At 45.2% G+C, this 22379-nt stretch overlaps 2 protein-coding genes across 6 annotated transcripts in view; both read left to right on the top strand.

The window, feature by feature from the left end:
* Positions 1-5862, top strand: part of LOC101858249 — a gene marked incomplete at its 3' end in the record, with an annotated part of 36644 nt that extends 30782 nt beyond the window's left edge. The window contains 1 exon segment of the mRNA XM_035968267.1: positions 675-5862. Within this exon segment, the coding sequence (XP_035824160.1) occupies positions 675-5862 (5188 nt within the window).
* Positions 5863-5872: 10 nt separating this feature from the next.
* LOC101857547 (titin) overlaps positions 5873-22379 on the top strand; it is a 38248-nt gene continuing 21741 nt past the window's right edge. For 2 of the 5 annotated variants that reach the window (XM_035968263.1, XM_035968262.1), the window contains exon 1: positions 5873-21897. In XM_035968263.1, coding sequence (XP_035824156.1) covers positions 5944-21897 — 15954 coding nt within the window. In that variant the 5' untranslated portion in view covers positions 5873-5943. The remainder of the gene's footprint in view (positions 21898-22379) is intronic. The other 3 variants (XM_035968266.1, XM_035968265.1, XM_035968264.1) reach the window with 3 other exon arrangements.

Here is a 22379-nt window from a genome sequence, read left to right as displayed (position 1 = left end):
TATATATATCACCTTTTGTACAAAAATTCTTTTATATCTTTTTCTCTATTTCCTCCCTTTACCTACCCATAACGTTGAGCTTGTTGAACGCCCTGTACGTTTATCACAAAAATACTTGTTCTGCTCTCTGTTTCTGTCTTTCTCGTTCACTGTATCTACACAACCGAAGCAGAACGTTTTTCCCACTAAAATAGGCCTACTTGTACTAAAAGCGTTTTCTCTCTTTCTGTTTATCTCCTCCCTGTATCCACACAATAGAAGACAGAGCTTTTTGAACGCCCCATTATTATGTCAAACAAAATACATGTACTGAAAGTCTTTTTATCTCTTTCTGTCTGTCTCCTGCCTGTACCTACAGAGAAATCAAAGCTTGTTAAACGCCCCATGGATTTAAAACACACACACACACAAAATACTTTTACTGAAAGTCTATTCTCTTTTCAGTCTATCTTTTTTTTACTGTATATCTACACAACAGAAAGCAGAGCTTGTTAGACGCTCCATACATTTATCGCATAAAAATACATGTATTGAGAGTCTTTTCTCTCTTTCTGTCGATCTCTTTCTTGTTCCTACAGAGAAAGCAGAGCTTATTAAATATTTATCATTCAACAATACATGTACTGACTGAACGTCTTTTCTCTCTTTCTGTCTATCTCCTCCCTGTACCTACAGAGAAAGCAGAGCTTGTCGGACAGCCTCCAGGCGGAGTTCATGCACCCACCCCCGTCCCCGGAACCCCCACCGGACATCCCCGAGGAGGATGAGGCTTGGGCGAACGAGTTCTCTTACGCCTGGGCCTTCAGCAAGGACAGTCATGAGGACGAGGTGGAGCAGGAGAGGGAATACCTGACTCAGTGGATCAACACAATCATACACTCCCCCGTCTCCCAGGCACAACTAGAGCGGGAGGCGGACGTCCTCGTCAGAGTGGCTCGTTCGGAAGAGCAGGGCGACCCTGTGGACCCTCAATCACTGACTGTTGCGACAGATGACGAGCAGCAAGCTTGTTTTGACGCAGCAGGGATTTCGAAATTAACCCCCGAACAGACGCGACACGTAGATTCAGCGGGAAGAGTTCTTCCGGGCGCTCCAGCGTCAGAGCAGGAAGGAGAGGAGGGACAGACGGCTGTAGAAGACGTTGGGAAGACAGAGGATGATCGGCTACAAAATGGCTTTGGATCGACGGTTGAGAAAACGGCTTCGAAACATGTGTTGCAATACGAGGAACAAACGGTTGTGAAGAAAAGAAAGCATGACATTGACGCCCAGGACATTGACGGTTCTGGCACTCAGGCTACCCACGGGAAAAGCGGTCAACTGGCGTCCCCTACGGGCAGTGACGGAGTGGCCGCTCTCCTGTCACCCGGGACAGGATGTGACACAGATATGTCGGCTAGTGACGACACAGGCATGTTTCTGTCCACTTCCGATATCGACTTTGACGCCACCGACTCCGAACCATTCCACAGTTCATCAGATGCCAGATCCTCTTCGGAAACCATGTCAACAGGAGATGAAACTCCATACGGCGAAAGTGACGGAGAGTTTGAGGAGGCCCTAGAGCGTCATTTTCTCTCGGCAAACCAACACGATGACAGCATTGAACTATCCACTACACCTGTTAATGAAAGTTCTCAGTTTGACCAGTATATGATCAGAACCGAAATGTTTTCCGAAAGTGCATCTGAAACAAGTGCCTCTCGAGACATTAAATCGGAAAAGGTCGTAGAAACCTCATCAGTCTTACAAACACCAATTCGCATTCCCCAGAACAGGTCCAGCTCTTTGAGAAATAAAAAGAAGAATTCCAGCACTAGCTCTTCCGTTGACGACCTGAACAAATTCCCACACAACAGATCTCCTCCTCCCAGGGGCATGGAACCTGACCTGAGCACTTCCGTTGATGACCTCAGCCGCTTGCCCATTGGTCCTGAAGGACCATCTAGACTGAGATACAGAAGAGGCAATCCCAGATCAACGAGGTATAATTCGAACCCAGAAACAACTTCTCTTCTCTTGGCGGATAAAATTCAGTCCCCTACACATGAGCAGAAGTCTTTGCATGGGGAGTATAGCTCTTCTGCTGATGATATTACCATAGACCCACCACCAATGAGCATTAGCTGTTCTGATGACGATTTCATCAAAACATGTACGAGACGATACGCATCTCTCGGCAGACAACTTGACATGAGCAGATTCAGCAGCTCCGTTGACAACCTGTCTGCAACTGGCTGTCGGTCAGATGGAATTTATCTCTGCAGCCCCTACATTCTCGGAGAGGCATCAGAGCATAGTTCTTCCGTTGACGCCATCAATGAATTGGGAGAAGACCAGGAGCTGCTTGTAAGAAGCCCAAGTAATGGACTTGGGTCCCAGGATATTACCAGCATTCAAGAAGAAGGCCAAGAGGATTTGGAGCACGAAGTCACACGGCATCAAGAACGATTACGTCTGTTTGCAGCGTCAGGAATGAGTCAATCTGTGGATAAGATCGAGCCGAAACCCTCGAGACATTTCGGGTCATCTGTAGATAACATTCCAGAAGAGGTAGATCTTGAGTCTGTTGACCTGAGGCTGGAACTGTCTCATCTCAGTTCTTTTGTGGACACAATAAGCAAAACCAGCGAAGAACAAGTCTCTGAGACGACTACGCGAGTTGAAGGTGTCTTAGACGGAGAGCCGGGAGATTCATCCTCAAGTCAAGACACAACTATAATGAGCAATGGAGATTCATCCTCAAGTCAAGACACAACAACTATTATGAACAATGGAGATTCAACCTCAAGTCAAGACACAACTATGATGAACAATGCAGATTCAGCTTTAAGTCAAGAAACACCGATGACGAACATGGAAGATTTGGAAAATTTGTCACCTCTCGGTGAAACTGGCGATGCTTCTTCAAACGTCCTACAGATGGTTTCGACTGAGTTCAAGCCATTCTTTGATGATGTTAAGAGAGCGTTCGGTGAATTTTCTGACCAGCAATCTCGTCCAGGTGATGAAGCGCCCAATGTTCCCACAGTCACCGACATATCCACGGGAGGCAATTCAGGCCATGCCAAAACAGGCGATATTGCTGCTATACATACATCAGAGGCTACCTCATTTGAAATCCGACATTATTCCAGTATTGAGTCGTCAGCCATGGATGATTCTGTGTTCGAAGAGTCGAATGCAGCTTCATATGCTGGGTCTATCCATATCTCCACGTCTGGCACCACGTCACAGTCTTCCGTTGACCCATCTTTGTTGTTGGACCAAACTATCGAAGGCGCCTTTGGTGGTTCTGCCATAATGCAGGGTGACGGAAATGTGTCCAAAGAAATATACGAGGGCTCCCTTGAAGCTGTGTATGGAACTAAGGAAGATATGACAACTGAACGCCCCACTGGTACCACCGACGAGTCAGCAGAGGCAATGAGCCCTAACCAGAGCCAAAGAACAGATGTCCCTGAGAGTGAGTCATCAGTTGATGGCATATGGCCCACTGATAAAGCTACCTTTGAATCCACTGGCGTGCCAGAAGGAACAAAATCAAAACCTGGAGACACAGAAAACGCAGAAACTGTCGATAATTCAGGTGCAACGGAAATTGAAGAAGGTGTGTTTACTCATGCTTTGAGTGAATTAGAAATGGAGAGGCAGGAAAACAAGCGATTGTTTGAGCAGTTATCAGCTCAGGCGTCTCAATTATTTGCTAGTCTGCAAACCGAAGGCACACTGAGTACGTTCACAAGAGAAGAAACTGGAATCACCAGAGAAACAGTAAAAAGCGAAGGAACAGAGGCCACCCAAGTGGGATTATCGGCGTCCGATATCCATTACCAGGGCTCAGAATCATTGTCAGAATCACTCTTGAAAATTGGCTTTGAACAGGAGTCTTCGTTCGTCCACGAATGTGAGATGTCCAGTGCCGATATAAGCCAAGGAGCCGGAGTTCCGCTATCAATAGACGATGGAAGTCAGGATTTAGGCTCCGAGGTAGACAATGGCATTGTGCTGGGGTACCAAGATGGTGCATCAGCTGATGTTGAAATGCTCGAGTCTTCTGTTGATGAAATGAACATGAATTCTACAACACAATCACTGAATGAATACGGGCAACTTCTTGGATATGCTGCACATCTTGAGGCTGGAACCATAGCTGGGGCCCGTATAGAGAATGCGGACGATGACGTCATTCCTGTATCAGAAAACGATTTCTTAGACATGCAGAGCTCGGAAAATGGTGTTGTTCGTCAGGAGCCCGGTCTTGTCTCCACAGAATCAGAATCAGACCAAACTGAGGCCCAAGGAGGAGCTATGGGAATGGAGCTAGCTGCTGAAATGTTTAATGAAGGAGCCGACTCTTTTGTCGATTATGTCAAGAGAGAGGAGTCCAACGTAGACGGAGGTATGGAAAACCCACAGTCTGGACCGGCGACATCACCATCGGAAGGGGAGTTTATGACACCCACTGATCAAATTTCTCTCAATAGTGTTTCTGAATCAGAGCAAGCAGGAAATGCATCTGTTCATGATTGGGATGGTGTGCAAGAAATCAACAAAATGCTAGAGTCTGAAGCCTACAGGGCTGAAATGCTAGAATCAGAGAAAATGGCAGAGTCTTCTGTAGACGACACGAAGGATTTGAAAGTACCAGAGCAAACTTCTGGCCATGATACAGGCTCTTCACTTGAATCAGAGCAAATGTACGAGTCTTCCGTCGATGAGAAAAACACCGAAGCCTTTAGGAATGAAGTTGCAGAAGAGAATGATAGGGAAGATGTTTTTCAAGAGCCAGAGTCAACAGTAGATTCTTCTGTTGACGACAGTGGTGCTCTGCAAAAGTCTGTGCAAAGTTTGGAGTCTTCTGTTGACGACAGGGATGACTTGCAAGCTCGGGAGCCAACATCTGTTAGTGACTCGGAGGCTGCGCTAGATTCCGTGCAAACACTCGAGTCTTCTGTTGACAACAACAATGGTTTACAAGAGTCGGAGCACTTTTCTGGTGATGCCAAAGATGGTTACACAACCTCAGAACAAGCTTTGGAATCTTCTGTTGATGGCAGGGATGGTTTGCGTGACGAAAAAGATGTTTTGGAAGAACAAGAGCAAAAGTCAGAATCTTTTAATGATGACATTGATGCTTTGTTAGAATCGGAGCAAGCTTTTTTAACATCTTCTGTCGATGACCTGTCCCAAGAGCAAAGATCCGAAGAAAGCCTGAAATCTTCTCCAGCGTTGGAACCTTGCAGTGATGACAAGGGAAGTTTGCAAGAAATGCAGGAGGCACTTGACTCCTCTGTTGATAATATAGACGGTCTTCAAAAACCAGCGCAACCACTAGAGTCCTTGGTTGATGAGAGAGCCCATCTGCAAGAGTCAGAGAAGATAATCGATTCCTCAGTTGATGACAAAGATGCCCTCCATCAAGAATCCACACAAGAAATAGAGTCTTCTGCCGATTATAAAGATGGTTTGCAGGTATTGGAGGCTCCCCCTGAAGTTTTAAATAGTGAAACAAATAGATTACAAGTGTCTGACAATCAAGTCGTTGACATAGAGGATGAGAGTATGGACGTTGGGGGAGAAGACTTTGATGCATTGAATGACGCAAGCGAAGAAATGAATGACTCCCAGCTTAGTGGTTCACAAAGTTTTAGTGAAACCTCTTCTATTGATGGGATACCCTGCTCATTTGCACCTTGGCCGTCAAAGATGGCCTCTTCGGATCCAACTTCAAACCTGGCACATAATGAAAAATCAGATGCGGCAGTATGGATGTCAGAGTCTGGTGATCCCGGAATGGATATTGAATCATCAGTTGATGAGTACAGCTTGAGTGCAGATACCACAGATTCATCTGTTGATAGCATTGTTAAGACCGAAACTGTCGAACCAAACAAAGATCAGTTGTTGGCAGATGCTGTGGATCAAGCGGTGCTCAATGCCATGGCTACTGATCTTACAGTTGACAAGAATGTTGACGAAAATTTTGTTGACAGCATATCAAACAATCTTGAATCTTCCGTTGATGCTGGCTACATAAGTCAAAAAACTATGGTTGGCTCCTCTTCTTTCCCTGACGACATCAGCGTTAGTTCGGGAAGCAACATGGAGGAAATGACAAATGAAACTGATGATTATACAGACGAGGGTCACGTGGAACATTTCCTGTCCGTCACCCGTGGCTACCTCGAGGACCAAGCTGACGCAATCGAGTGGCAACAACATTTCTTTGTTCGCTTGTTGCTTGATACCAGAAACATTCCAACAGCTTCAAACAAAATTGATCTGTCTGCAATAACGCGTTTCTTGAAATTCGAGGAGCGGCCGGCGGTTTTCACCAAAACTGTGGCTCTGCTCGCTAAAATCAGAAATGTTCGTTATCATCCTCAATGTGAGACAATAGTGAGAGAGCTCCCTCCAGTCAAGCCAGCTACTATCGACCTTGCTGCGTTGCTATCTGAAGTCTCCTCTCTGAAACAGGACCAGGAGACTGAGTCGAATGCTACAACTGAATCTACCCATGAAGACTCTGAGTACTTGCTTTCTTCTGATATGAACAATACAGAGCTTTCATCACGAGAAATAACACTGACGTCTTCCGAATCAAAGACTGTAACAGATGTAATTTCTGTCGATTCCCCCATTCCAGACACACTACATACTATTTCCGACAAAGACATTCCCTCAGCCTCGTGTGACGAAAGCCATGAATGGGTTGGCACACGAGTAGAATCCATTTCACAAAGCCACAGTATTCAGATTGTCCAAAGTACTTCCTCTTCGCTAGTGACTGCAATTCAAGATAACGAGTCCCTGGATATTCATGCAGATGCCCACGCTAATGTAATTCCGCCCAGTTCTATTGACACAGCGTCATTGCTTCTGGTGAGCTCAGACCAGACCGATGTCGTCAAAATAGAGTCTGAAAATACCGAAGCCATGAACCGTCCATCCACCCCAGAAGCAGATCTTGATGAGGAGGTCATGAGTCAAAATGGTCCAGCCAAAAGAGTAGTTATGGTGGATGAGTTGGACGTTCCGGAGTTCAGAAAAGGTTCTACTGAAGATGATGCGACTTATTTAGAAGAAGATGAAAGTTGCATCCCTGTTTCACACTCAATCGAGGTGAGCCGTGAGGGCGATATTTTTGTTGCCTCTCACGAGACATCCAATGAGATCTTGACCGGAGAACAAAAGGACGTCCGTTCTACGAGTATTGAGGAACACTTGAGTACAGAAATGGAGTATAAAGAAACTGAAATAAATCTTGATGAACAAATGTCTGAGGTGCAAGGTGCAGCTAGTAGTTCCCTGTTTTCCAAGGTAACTGGATCTGCTTCTGATGTTCAGGAATCAATAAATGTATCCGAGCAACAGAGTAGGACGACTGTTGTGTCGTCTTCAATGGTCCAGACTCGGGAATCTTATTCTCAGTGGACATCTGAGGCCCACAGCACATCACTCAGCTGCCAGAAGCTAGTCTTCCATGATCAAAACGACATTGACCTCGGAAGTGACCTGAGGCTTTACGACTGGTCTCACACCTACTCTGAGTCCCCGGATGTCTCTGATTCTGTGGCGGATGACTTGATGGTGAGAAATCCATCACCAGAAGCTTTCCCTGATGAATTCATCAAACCAATTCTTCTTAGGAACGCCGAGATGTTGAAAGATGACAAAGACCAGTCCCTAACTGACATTCCTTCTTTCTACTGCAGTTTTTCAGAGGATGACGACATCGACTTTGCTGAATCGGAATTCCCGATAAGCGAACAAATACTAACAGAAGCACAGATTTTCCCTCAACCGGTCATCGGTATGTCAGCTGTGGCAGAGGAAAGTACAACGCTTTGTGTAATGGAGTTCGAGGAAAGCACAGCTCAATCTCCTGACAAAGTACAGAAAAGTCCCGACGCACTAATCTCCCAGAGATCCGAGGATTCCACCAGGTCAGAGGACACTGTAGGAAGCGATGCCTTTGTGTTTGAAAAGGAATACACAGAAGCAGAGGAAATCTTCCAAAGTACTATGCAAACAGAAAGCCTAGGCATGGGTGAAGATACCCGTGAATCTGATGTAGACAACTGGGATCTCAACACATTGGAAACGAGAGGTGACGAAAATACAAATGCAATAGAGCACAGATCAGAATCTTTGAAGACATTTCATAATAAAACAGAATCATGGATAGAAACTACAGCATGGGGCTCTAAACAAGACTCCACTGCAAGGGTTGAAGAAACTGAGGCTCCCCATGAAACTCCCCCAGAATGGGTACGGGAAACATGTGAAACAGATGTCACAGAAGAACAAGTGACTTCAGAACCATGTGAACTCACTTTGGAGCAAAACCTAGATGAATTTGCTTTTGAAGCACCTGCTAAGGCTTTGGAGCAAGCAGATGGCGAAGAAATCGTTATAGAGGATGACTCGCCTCATGATGTTGGTTTTGAACGTGAAGCTGAAACCACCGAAGAACACGTGACCGCGCAAAAGGAAGTATGCACTGAAGCCAGTGAGACTGAGCTGGAAAGGTGTTTGGATGAGTTCGAGTCTGATGCACCGAGTACAGTGTTTGAAACTTTGGCCACTGAAGGTGAGGAGGAAAGAATCGTCGATAAGGAAGAAAAGGAACACGAAGAGGAAGTTGTCTCGTCACAGGACGTGGAAGACAAACCGCTCTCAGAACCGCGTGAGATCCTTCTTGAGAAAGAGGTGCAAGAGTATGAGCATGAAGCCCCTGCTCAAGCCCAGGAGCATTTGAATGTTGAGGAGACCATGACCAGTGACGTTGAAGTTGACACCGAGATTAAATCTACACAAGAAGTGATCCAAAGCAATGAGTCTGCTGCGATTACACATAGTGTGTCGGCAGTGTCAAAAGACCAAATGGAAGAAAACATTACGACTTCTGAAGAAGAATACATCACCCCAGGGAAAAGTGAAAATGAGATCTTCGAATCTAATGAGATTGCCCTTGAACAGGATCTACAAAACTTTGAACAAGAGGCGCCCAGTAAGGCACTGGAACAGTCAACTGGTAACGAAACTCTGACAAATCAAGCGGAAACTGGAGAGCAGGAGGACCTTGAAGAAAAGGAACCCGAAGAGGTAGCCATTACTTCACAAGACGGGGAAGAGAGTGTAACCTCAGAACCCAGTGAGATTGTTCTTGATCAAGACTTACACGACTTTGAGCATCAAGCACCTGCCAAGGCCTTGGAAGATTTAGATGGGGAGTACATTGCCACAGACGAGCAGGAAGATGTAAAAGGTGTAGAAGAAGACGTGATATCAGAACCAAGTGAAATCGTTCTTGGACAGGATTTGCAAGACTTTGAGCATGAGGCGCCCGCTAAAGCCTTGGAAAACTCGGGTGCTGGCGAAATTGTGATAGACCAAGTGGAAACTGAGGAACTAAAGAATTTTGACGAAAAGGAGTTAGAGGAGGAAGTCATTGCTTCACAATATGGGGATGAGATCTTGCCCTCAGAACCCAGTGAGATCTTCCTTGGACAAGACGTACACGATTTTGAGCATGAAGCACCTGCCAAGGCATTGGAGCATGTAGATGGGGAAGAAACTGTCTCACACGAAGTTGAATCTAAGGAGCAAGAAGATGTGATATCAGAACCAAGTGAAATCGTCCTGGGGCAGAATTTACAAGACTTTGAGCACGAAGCGCCCACCAAGGCTTTAGAACGAGCAGGTGAAGACGAAACTGTGGTAGATCAAGAAGAACCCGAGGAGCAAACAGACTTTGAAGACACATCCCTAGTTGAAGGGTCCATAGTCATGTCAGAAATTCCAGATGACAAGGCGATTGAAGATCGTACTTTTTCAGAAGAGTCCGAGCAGTTGCTTTTAGGCCCATCTGAAATTGTTTTAGATCAGGATGTTCAACAATTTGAACACGAAACTCCAGTCAAGGCCCTTGGGTTGATGGGTTCAGAAGATAAGGCAGCAGATGTGGAAAAAGAGCTCCGGCAAAAAGAACAAGGGGTCTCTCAAGAGGAAGTATCAACTGAGCCTAGTGAAATTGATCTTAGAAAGTCTTTAGAGGAGTTCGAGGCCGAAGCACTAAGTAAAGTGATTGGAATGTCGATCAGTGCTGAAGCAGAGAGGGAGGAGTCTGAAGTGGAAGTTGTTTCTCCACACCATGTAGAAGAGAACTTGCCCTCGGAATCCAGTAAAATTATTCTTGAACAAGGCGTACGGGAGTTTGAGCACGAAGCACCCGCTAAGGCTTTTGAACTTTCAGATGACGAAGTCCTTGAAATAGAAAGGGAAACGGAGCTGAGTCAAGGAGAGAAGGAGACCCCTATTGACAATGAAGCACATTCTGTCACTGCGGATAGTCATGATAAAGAAGAAGAGTCAAAGGAAGATTACGCATATCACCAGCAATCAGCCTCTGAAGAGACCGCTGGTTCTGAGGAGCCTGTCAAATCACCAACTGTCGTGTCACAGCTAAGTTTTACCGCTTTCAAAGACTATGAAATTCCAGAACTAGATGAAATTGTCGCTTCCGTCGTGCGGTTGGACGAACTGGATTCTGAATGCTCCTTTTCTTCTCATTATGAAGCAAGTGAAATGAGTATGAGCCCTTCATTGCAAAGTATGGCCAGCTCTCTCAATGTTGAGTCAAGTGAATTAGAAACCGACGCCGACGCCAGCGCCCAGCAAAAAAATGTACAGGTGTTTGACAAGTTTTTCAGTCCCCCAACATATCTGAGCGAGTTACCGACAGCTGACAGACGTTCACGCTCTCCATCAGTGCCCCAAGAGACATCAGACGCAGAAATTGACTCCTGGCAGGAGGCTGGTGCATTCCCTGATGAGTGGGCAATACCGCTTTTGCAGAAAGAGTACAAAAAGACTGCCGTGAATGATGAAGCTGAAAAAGACATACGCGAAGATGATTTTGAGATGACAGAAATGTCAGCTGAATATACGAATGTCAGCCCTATTCCAACAATTAGTGTCAATGAAGCAGTGAGGTCTGACTCACTCGATGTTTCAGACCAAGAGAGAGAATCAGTGACGCAAAGTCCCACTTCATACCTGAGCGAGTTGCCGGCAGCTGACAGACGTTCACGCTCTCCGTCAGTGCCCCAAGAGACCTCAGACGCAGAAATTGACTCCTGGCAGGAGCCTGGTGCATTTCCCGATGAGTGGGCAATACCGCTTTTGCAGAAAGAGTACAAAAAGACAGCGGTGAATTCTGGTGAAGAAGACATGCTCGAAGATGATTTTGGGGTGACTGAAATGTCTACTGACAATACGACTGACTTTCCTATTCCAACAATACGTGTTAATGAACCAGTGGGATCTGGCCCGCTGGATGCTACTGACGACACGACAGAATCAGTGACACAAAGTCCCGTTCCACCTCAAGACAGACATGTTGGGCATCCCAATGGTCTTGCTGAAACCACAGATGCTGACATTGCTTCCTGGCAAGATTCAGATCCCTACCCAAACGAATGGGCTGTTTCCACAAGTGGGAGTCCTCTGTTGGAGCATGAAAATGACGAGATTGAAATGGCGGACGCCACAGAGACACAGGAGGATGACGTTCCCTCAGATGTGCTTACTGAAGAGACAAGTGATCTAAAGGCTGAAGAACCCGGTCAGATATTGATTGCTGCTGACGATGGAAAAGGAGGAAGGGCAGAAGAAGAAGAAGGAGAAAAAGTAGAAGAAGAAGAAGACGAAGAAGAAGAAGAAGAAGAAGAAGAAGAAGAAGAAGAAGAAGAAGAAGAAGAAGAAGAAGAAGAAGAAGAAGAAGAAGACTCCACGTTTGGACAATTTTCTGACGTCAGCGACAAACAAGACCTTCTGGAGAAGAGCGAAAACACAACTTCTTTAGAAGACAATGACACCGGCAGTCATAGCATATTGAACAAGGTGGATGAGGGTCCCATTGATAGCAAATATACCGACGAGCCCCAGAGTACGGAGGCGGAAGCGCGCCTTTTAGAAAAGCAAATTACCGAGGATGAGATGGCAAGTGAAAATATGGATGCTGAAGACGGTCGTCAAATGGCCGCAGGTGTCGTATCTCAGTTAAGCTTCAGTGCCCTAAAAGATTTTGAAGTGCCCCATCTCAGCGGGAGTGTAACGTCAGAGCTGGAGAGTCAAGAGTCTGGAGAAACGTTTACATCTCATTACGAATCACAGAAAGTGGTCACGACTGTTGGCTCCTCTGTGTCTTCAAAACATGTTCAGGTCGTAGTGAATCCAGAGAAGTTCACTTACTCAAGCGAGTACAAAGTTGCACCATCAACTCATACCAGCACTTATACCACTTCTATGGAAGCAGAAGCGTCAGAGTTAGATGTTTTGTCTCTCGACTTGCCAAACGTGATGAACAGACCCTCAAGTCCCGAAGCTGTTGATGATGAGTGGATCAGGCCTATACTGACTGCAAATCAGGTGGCCACACCTCCAAACTCGCCGACTGAAAGTGATTTGCCGAAGTTCCAAGATAGCTTTTCTGCAGTAAACGATATGGAATTTTCTGTCACTGAACCAGATGATGACAACAACAACTTCGAACAGATTTCGTCTGAAGATGACGCTTCTCTTCTAAACAGACCTGGAAGTCCAGAAGCTTTCGACGATGAATGGATTAAACCTATTCTTCAGAAAAATGTCGTTGATAGCAATCAATCAAATGAATCTGAACCGCAATCGTTGATAACATTCCGTGATTCTTTTGAGCCAAACAACGACATCGATTTCTCGGAAGACGTCTTAAGCCCCTCTTCAGAACAGGAAGCACCCCAGACAGAGCAGACTATTGCTCAGGAAGAGCCCGATCTGATATTGACAAAGGAAGAACTTTCAACTCTCATCACAGAGTTCCAGCAGACAGAATCTGATGCTGTAGAATGTTTCTCCACTGAAACACAGGACCATGATTTGATGACAAGACCACGTAGTCCTGAGGCTGTTGATGATGAATGGATCAAACCCATTGTAGAAACAAATGCCGAACAGTTTGGTACTGTTGAAGGGCAGTCTGTGACCAAAGAAATTGAGAGTTTTGACGAAAGCTTTGGACGAGACAGTGAAATGGATGTGTATGAAAAAATTACTGAACAGGACTTTGTGTCAGCTGCCAAAGATACTGACGATGTTGAAGAAAAAACTAACGTCGAAGTTATGGTGTCTAAAGAATCCTCCGAGGAAGGTGTGTCATATGAGGCGGTTACTCCAGAAGGTGCTGAGGAGGATGTGTCCACTGAACCAAGTGAGATTGTTCTCAAACAATCATTGCAGGACTTTGAAACCGAAACTCCAAGTCAGGTGTTCCAAAGTCACGATGAAGATACTGGGGCTACTGTGGCGGCTGAAGATGATAACATTACGTCTCAGGAAACCCAAAAAGAAGTTAAACTGTCCTTGGAGCCAAGTGAAATTGTTCTTGGACAGGATGTAATGGAGTTTGAACATGAGGCTCCGTCTAAAGCCCTGACTCAAATAGAAGGAGAAGAACTCCAGGAAGAGGAAAGTGTTGCTGAGGAAGAACTCGACCAGACATTGGCACCAGAGGAAGATTCAGCTGTCAGTACAGAGTTCCAGGAGACAGAATCCGATGCAGTAGAAAGTTTCCCTACTGAGACAGAGGTGGAGGATCTGATGACAAGACCACGTAGTCCTGAGGCTGTTGATGATGAGTGGATCAAACCCATAGTGGAAGCAAATGCTGAAGAGTTTGGTGTTATGGAAGGGCAAACTGTGACCAAAACAATTGAGAGTTTTGGCGAAAGCTTTGGACAATACAGTGAAATCGATGTCAATGAAAACATTACTGAACAGGACTTTGTTCCAGCTGCCAAAGATACTGACGATGTTGGTGAAGAAACTGACGTCGAAGTTGAAGAAGAAACTGACGTCGAAGTTGAAGAATTGAAAGAATCCCCCGAGGAAGGTGTGTCATATGAGGTAGTTACTCCAGAAGGTGCTGAGGAGGATGTGTCCACTGAACCAAGTGAGGTTGTTCTCGAACAGTCATTGCAGGACTTTGAATCGGAAGCTCCAAGTCAAGTGTTCCAAAGTTACGGTGAAGATACCGTGGCTACTGTGGCGGCTGAAGATGATAACATTACGTCTCAGGAAACCCAAATAGAAGTTGAACTGTCCTTGGAGCCAAGTGAAATTGTTCTTGGACAGGATGTAATGGAGTTTGAACATGAGGCTCCGTCTAAAGCCCTGACTCAAGTAGAAGGAGAAGAACTCCAGGAAGAGGAAAGTGTTGCTGAGGAAGAACTCGACCAGACAATGGCACCAGAGGAAGATTCAGCTGTCAGTACAGAGTTCCAGGAGACAGAATCTGATGCAATAGAAAGTTTCCCTACTGAGACAGAGGAGGAGGATCTGATGACACGACCACGTAGTCCTGAAGCTGTTGATGATGAGTGGATCAAACCCATAGTGGAAGCAAATGCTGAAGAGTTTGGTGTTATGGAAGGGCAAACTGTGACCAAAACAATTGAGAAGTTTGAAGAAAGTTTTGGACAAGACAGTGAAATCGATGTGTATGAAAACATTGCTGAACAGGACCCTATACCAGCTGCCAAAGATGCGGATGATGTTGGAGACGAAGGTGATGTCGACGCTGAAGAATCAAATGAAATCACTGAAGAGGGTGCATCATATGAGACGGTTACTCCAGATGGCACCGACGAGGATGTGGCAACTGAACCAAGCGAGATTGTTCTTGAACAGCCATTGCAAGAATTTGAAACTGAAGCTCCCAGTCAAGTCTTCCAAACTTTAGATAACAATACAGAGACTCCTGAACCTTCTGTGACGACTGAAGAGGACACTGTGGTGTCTGGGGAAACCCAAGAAGAAATTGAAATGTCATCCGAGCCAAGTGAAATTGTTCTCGGACAAGACCTAGCCGAGTTTGAACATGAAGCACCGGTCAAAGCTTTGAGCCAGTTTGACGGTGGAGATATTCAGGAGAATGAAATCACGGAAGAAGTAGACGAACAAGCAGAGATATCGCCAGAGCCGTGTGAAATTGATTTAGGCCAAGATGTGACAGAATTTGAACACGAAGCACCATCTAAAGCCCTAACGCAGGCAGAAAAGGAAGAAATCCAAGCAGAGGATGTTGCAGATGAGGAAGAACCCGACCACACATCGGCACCAGAGGAAGATTCTGCTGTCAGTACAGAGTTCCAGGAGACAGAATCTGATGCAGTAGAAAGTTTCCCCACTGAGACAGCGGAGGAGGATCTGATGACAAGACCACGTAGTCCTGAGGCTGTCGATGATGAGTGGATCAAACCCATAATGGAAGCAAATGCTGAAGAGTTTGGTGTTGTTGAAGGGCAGACTGTGACCAAAGAAATTGAGAGTTTTGGCGAAAGCTTTGGACAAGACAGTGAAATCGATGTGAATGAAAACATTGCTGAACAGGACTTTGTTCCAGCTGCCAAAGATACTGACGATGTTGGTGAAGAAACTGACGTCAAAGTTGAAGAAGAAACTGACGTCAAAGTTGAAGAATTGAAAGAATCCCCCGAGGAAGGTGTGTCATATGAGGTAGTTACTCCAGAAGGTGCTGAGGAGGATGTGTCCACTGAACCAAGTGAGATTGTTCTCGAGCAGTCATTGCAGGACTTTGAAACGGAAGCTCCAAGTCAAGTGTTCCAAAGTTACGATGAAGATACCGTGGCTACTGTGGCGGCTGAAGATGATAACATTACGTCTCAGGAAACCCAAAAAGAAGTTGAACTGTCCTTGGAGCCAAGTGAAATTGTTCTTGTACAGGATGTAATGGAGTTTGAACATGAGGCTCCGTCTAAAGCCCTGACTCAAGTAGAAGGAGAAGAACCCCAGGAAGAGGAAAGTGTTGCTGAGGAAGAACTCGACCAGACATTGGCACCAGAGGAAGATTCAGCTGTCAGTACAGAGTTCCAGGAGACAGAATCTGATGCAGTAGAAAGTTTCCCTACTGAGACAGAGGAGGAGGATCTGATGACAAGACCACGTAGTCCTGAAGCTGTTGATGATGAGTGGATCAAACCCATAATTGAAGCAAATGCTGAAGAGTTTGGTGTTATGGAAGGGCAAACTGTGACCAAAACAATTGAGAAGTTTGAAGAAAGTTTTGGACAAGACAGTGAAATCGATGTGTATGAAAACATTGCTGAACAGGACCCTATACCAGCTGCCAAAGATACTGCAAGTGTTGGAGAATCAACTGATGTCGAAAATGAAGAAGACCAGGCAGAGGAAATCAATATTGAGGAAGAGCTTGATCAGACATTTTCATTGGAAGAAGATTTAGTTCGAAGTACAGAGTTTCATGAGACAGAATCTGATGCCGTCGAATCTTTCATAGTGAATACAGAGGAACATGATCTGATGACAAGATCAAGAAGCCCGGAGGCTGTTGATGATGAGTGGATTAAGCCCATAGTGGAAGCGAACGCCTCGGAGTTTGGTGTCGTGGAAGGTCAAACTGTGACTAAGGAGCAGGAGACATTTGGAAAAAGATTTGGCCCCGACAGTGAAGTTGAAGTGTATGACATCTGGTACTGGCAACAAGATTTGCAATCAACTGTGAACACCATTGCAGAAAATGTTGAAGACGAAGCTGACCTTGCTGTTGTGGGAACTGACATGGAGACTACTGAATCCGGTATTACCAGCCACGAAACTCTACAGAATGTCAGTGCATTGGAAGGGACTGACGAGAGAGTTGCCGTTCCCACAGAGCGGTGCGAATTTGTAATGGAGAAAGAATTAACAGCATTTGAACACGAAGCACCATTTATAGCCTTAGACCAACAGAATGGGGAGGAAATCCAGGGACACGAATACTCAGCTGAGAATGAAGATCATCTGCAAAGTACTCAAGAAAAGGTTCAGGAGGCTGTGCTGGAGACGGACACTGGCTCTGCTGAGACTACTGAAGCAAAGAAACCACCGTCCATCGTTTCTCAAATCAGTTACTCAAGCCTCAGAGACTTTGATGTTCAAGACCTTGGAGAAAGCATCGAAGAAGCGATTCTGGAGTCTGACCATACTTATTTATCTCGGTTTGAGTCAAGTCAAGTGCAGAGGACGGTGAGTTCCAGTTGCACAGAAAAGCATGTGGACATTTTGGTAAAGTCGATTAGTCCAACTTCTTTCACAAGTCAGTCTGAGTTCATATGCAGTTCAACCGTATCGCCTGAACCGGAAGGCCAGCTATTGGCGGATTTTGAATCAGAGGAAACGACTGAACAGCAAGAAGTGCAACAGATAGTGACTGAGGCTGAAGAAGGGACAATGTCTCTATACGAGCAAGAATCTGAGATTTCTGAGCAATTTCAGCAGACAGAATCTGATGCAGTTGAACATTTCCCCACTGAGACAGAGGAGGAGGATCTGATGACAAGACCACGTAGTCCTGAGGCTGTTGATGATGAATGGATCAAGCCCATAATGAAAGCAAATGCTGAAGAGTTTGGTGTTGTGGAAGGGCAGACTGTGACTAAAGAAACTGAGAATATTGGTGAAAGTTTTGGTCGAGACAATGAAATCGACATGTACGAAAGCACTGCCGAACAAGAACTTATACTAGCTGCGAACAGTGCTGCTGATGTAGAAGAAGACACTAATGTCGCCGATGAAGAATCTAAAGAAATCTCTGAAGAAGGTGCATCATATAAGACAGTCACTCCAGAAGGTGCTGGGGAGGATGTGTCCACTGAACCAAGTGAGATTGTTCTTGAACAGTCATTGCAGGACTTTGAAACCGAAGCTCCAAGTCAAGTCTTTCAAAACTTCGATGAAATTACCGAGGCTCCTGAATCTATTTCTCCGGCGGAAGAAGATACCATGACATCTCAAGAAACCCAAGAAGCTGAAATGTCCTCCGAGCCAAGTGAAATTGTTCTCGAACAAGACATTGCCGAGTTTGAACATGAAGCACCTGTCAAAGCGTTGAGTCAATTTGATGGAGAAGACATCCTGGTGAAACAAATTGTTGGAGAAGCTGAAGTAGTAGACAAAGCAACGACTGAAACAGAGTCCGTTGTATGTAGAGAAATAGATGAGGCTACTGGTGTGTCAGAAGAAACCAATGAACCAGCAGAGTTGTTGATAGAGCCAAGTGGAATTAATTTAGGACAAGATGCAACAGAGTTCGAAAAGGAGGCCCCGTCAATGGCCCTGACTCAAGTTGGAAGGGAAGACACCGAGGATGAGGAACTTGCTGCCGAGGAAGAACCCGACCAGACACTGACTACAGAAAAAGATTCAGCTGTCAGTACAGAGTTCCAGGAGACAGAATCTGATGCAGTTGAAAGTTTCCCCACTGAGACAAAGGAGGAGGATCTGATGACAAGACCACGTAGTCCTGAGGCTGTTGATGATGAGTGGATTAAACCCATAGTGGAAGCAAATGCTGAAGAGTTTGGTGTTGTGGAAGGGCAAACTGTGACCAAAACAATTGAGAGTTTTGAAGAAAGTTTTGGACAAAACAGTGAAATCGATGTGTATGAAACCACCGCCGAACAGGAACCTATACCAGCTGTCAGTGATTCTCCTGATATATCGAAAAAAACTGACGTCGACATTGAAGAAACAAGAAGTATTCCCGAAGAAGATGCATCATATGAGACAGTAATTACAGATGGCACCGAGGAGGATGTGTCCACTGAAGTAAGTGAGATTGTTCTTGAACAAGCATTGCAGGACTTTGAAACGGATGCTCCAAGTCAAGTGTTCCAAAATTTCGATGAAGATACTGAGACTTCTGAACCCACTGTGACTGCTCAAGAGGATACCACGATGTCTCCCGAGACCCAAGAAGAAGAGGAACTGTCCTTGGAGCCAAGTGAAATTGTTCTCGGACAAGACCTAGCCGATTTTGAACATGAAGCACCTGTCAAAGCGTTGAGTCAGTTTGATGGAGAAGACATTCTGGTGAAAGAAATTGTGGGAGAAGCTGAAGTAGTAAACAAAGCGACGTCAGAGGAAGAGTCCGTTGTATGTACAGAATTAGATGAAGTTACTGCTGTGTCAGAAGAAACCAATGAACCAGCAGAGGTGTTGACTGAGCCATGTGAGATTAATCTAGGCCAAGATGTAACAGACTTTGAACATGAGGCACCGTCAATAGCCCTGACTCAAGTTGGAAAGGAAGATATAGAGGATGAGGAACTTGCTGCTGAGGAAAATATCGACCAGACTTTGGCACCAGAGGAAGATTCAGCTGTCAGTACAGAGTTCCAGGAGACAGATTCTGATGCAGTAGAAAGTTTCCCCACTGAGACAGAGGAGGAGGATCTGATGACAAGACCACGTAGTCCTGAGGCTGTCGATGATGAGTGGATCAAACCCATATTGGAAGCAAATGCTGAAGAGTTTGGTGTTGTTGAAGGGCAGACTGTGACAAAAGAAATGGAGAACTTTGAAGAAAGCTTTGGACAAGACAGTGAAATCGATGTCAATGAAAATATTTTTGAACAGGACGTTGTACCAGCTGCCAAAGATGCAGATGACGTTGGAGACGAAGGTGATGTCGACGCTGAAGAATCAAAAGAAATTACTGAAGAGGGTGCATCATATGAGACGGTTACTCCAGATGGCACTGAGGAGGATGTGACAACCGAACCAAGCGAGATTATTCCTGAACAATCATTGCAAGAATTTGAAACTGAAGCTCCTAGCCAAGTCTTCCAAACTTTAGATAACAATACAGAGACTCCTGAACCTTCTGTGACGACTGAAGAGGACACTGTGGTGTCTGGGGAAACCCAAGAAGAAATTGAAATGTCATCCGAGCCAAGTGAAATTGTTCTCGGACAAGACCTAGCCGAGTTTGAACATGAAGCGCCGGTCAAAGCGTTAAGTCAGTTTGACGGTGAAGATATTCAGGAGACTGAAATCACGGAAGAAGTAGTTGACCAGGCTGAGATATCGCCAGAGCCTTGTGAAATTGATTTAGGCCAAGATGTAACAGAATTTGAACTTGAAGCACCGTCTAAAGCTCTAACTCAGGCAGAAAAGGAAGAAATTCAAGCAGAGGACATTGTAGATGAAGAAGAACCCGACCAGACGTCGGCACCAGAAGAAGATTCAGCTCTTAGTACAGAGTTCCAGGAGACAGAATCTGATGCAGTAGAACGTTTCCCTACTGAGACAGAGGAGGAGGATCTGATGACAAGACCACGTAGTCCAGAGGCTGTTGATGATGAGTGGATCAAACCCATAGTGGAAGCAAATGCTGAAGAGTTTGGTGTTGTGGAAGGGCAAACTGTGACCAAAACAATTGAGAGGTTTGAAGCCAGTTTTGGACAAAACAGTGAAATTGATGTGTATGAATCCACCTCCGAACAGGAACTTATACCAGCTGTCAGCAATTCTGCTGATATAGAAAAAGAAACTGACATTGAAGAAACAAGAAGTATTTCCGAAGAAGGTGCATCATATGAGACAGTAATTGCAGATGACACTGAGGAGGATGTGTCCACTGAACCAAGTGAGATTGTTCTTGAACAGTCATTGCAGGACTTTGAAACCGAAGCTCCAAGTCAAGTGTTTCAAAACTTCGACGAAATTACTGAGGCTCCTGAATTTATTTCTCCGACTGAAGAAGATATCATGACATCTCAAGAAACCCAAGAAGCTGAAATGTCCTCCGAGCCAAGTGAAATTGTTCTCGAACAAGACATTGCCGAGTTTGAACATGAAGCACCAGTCAAAGCGTTGAGTCAGTTTGATGGGGAGGAAATTCAGGAGAAGGAAATCGTTGGAGAAGTCGAAAAAGAGGCGTCTGAGGAAGATTCGGAACTTCGGGATACTACTACTATGTCGGAGGAAACCGATGAACAAGCAGAGGTGTCGATAGAGCCATGTGAAATTGATTTTGGCCAAGACATTACAGAATTTGAACATGAGGCTCAGTCTATAGCCTTGACTCAGGCAGGCAGTGATGAAGTTCAAGAGGAGGAAATTGTTTCCGAGTCAGAACTTAACCAGACATTGGCACCAGAGGAAGATTCAGTTGTCAGTACAGTGTTCCAGGAGATAGAATCTGATGCAGTAGAAAGTTTCCACACTGAGACAGAGGAGGAGGATCTGATGATAAGACCACGTAGTCCTGAGGCTGTCGATGATGAGTGGATCAAACCCATATTGGAAGCAAATGCTGAAGAGTTTGGTGTTGTTGAAGGGCAGACTGTGACAAAAGAAATTGAGAACTTTGAAGAAAGCTTTGGACAAGACAGTGAAATCGATGTCAATGAAAATATTTTTGAACAGGACGTTGTACCAGCTGCCAAAGATGCGGATGCTGTTGGAGACGAAGGTGATGTCGACGCTGAAGAATCAAATGAAATTACTGAAGAGGGTGCATCATATGAGACGGTTACTCCAGATGGCACTGAGGAGGATGTGACAACTGAACCAAGCGAGATTATTCCTGAACAGTCATTGCAAGAATTTGAAACTGAAGCTCCTAGCCAAGTCTTCCAAACTTTAGACAACAATACAGAGACTCCTGAACCTTCTGTGACGACTGAAGAGGACACTGTGGTGGAGGACCTAGCCGAGTTTGAACATGAAGCGCCGGTCAAAGCGTTAAGTCAGTTTGACGGTGAAGATATTCAGGAGACTGAAATCACGGAAGAAGTAGTTGACCAGGCTGAGATATCGCCAGAGCCTTGTGAAATTGATTTAGGCCAAGATGTAACAGAATTTGAACTTGAAGCACCGTCTAAAGCTCTAACTCAGGCAGAAAAGGAAGAAATTCAAGCCGAGGACATTGTAGATGAAGAAGAACCCGACCAGACGTCGGCACCAGAAGAAGATTCAGCTCTTAGTACAGAGTTCCAGGAGACAGAATCTGATGCAGTAGAAAGTTTCCCTACTGAGACAGAGGAGGAGGATCTGATGTCAAGACCACGTAGTCCAGAGGCTGTGGATGATGAGTGGATCAAACCCATAGTGGAAGCAAATGCTGAAGAGTTTGGTGTTGTGGAAGGGCAAACTGTGACCAAAACAATTGAGAGTTTTGGCGAAAGCTTTGGACCATACAGTGAAATCGATGTCAATGAAAACATTACTGAACAGGACTTTGTTCCAGCTTCCAAAGATACTGACGATGTTGGAGAAGAAACTGACGTCGAAGTTGAAGAAGAAACTGACGTTGAAGTTGAAGAATTGAAAGAATCCCCCGAGGAAGGTGTGTCATATGAGGTAGTTACTCCAGAAGGTGCTGAGGAGGATGTGTCCACTGAACCAAGTGAGATTGTTCTCGAACAGTCATTGCAGGACTTTGAAACGGAAGCTCCAAGTCAAGTGTTCCAAAGTTACGATGAAGATACCGTGGCTACTGTGGCGGCTGAAGATGATAACATTAC

The sequence above is a fragment of the Aplysia californica genome, unplaced genomic scaffold (genome assembly GCF_000002075.1).
Source record: "Aplysia californica isolate F4 #8 unplaced genomic scaffold, AplCal3.0 scaffold00048, whole genome shotgun sequence".
NCBI lineage: Eukaryota > Metazoa > Mollusca > Gastropoda > Aplysiida > Aplysiidae > Aplysia > Aplysia californica.
The sequence above is the reverse complement of the archived record's forward strand: the minus strand, read 5'-3'. Positions and strand labels throughout refer to the sequence as shown.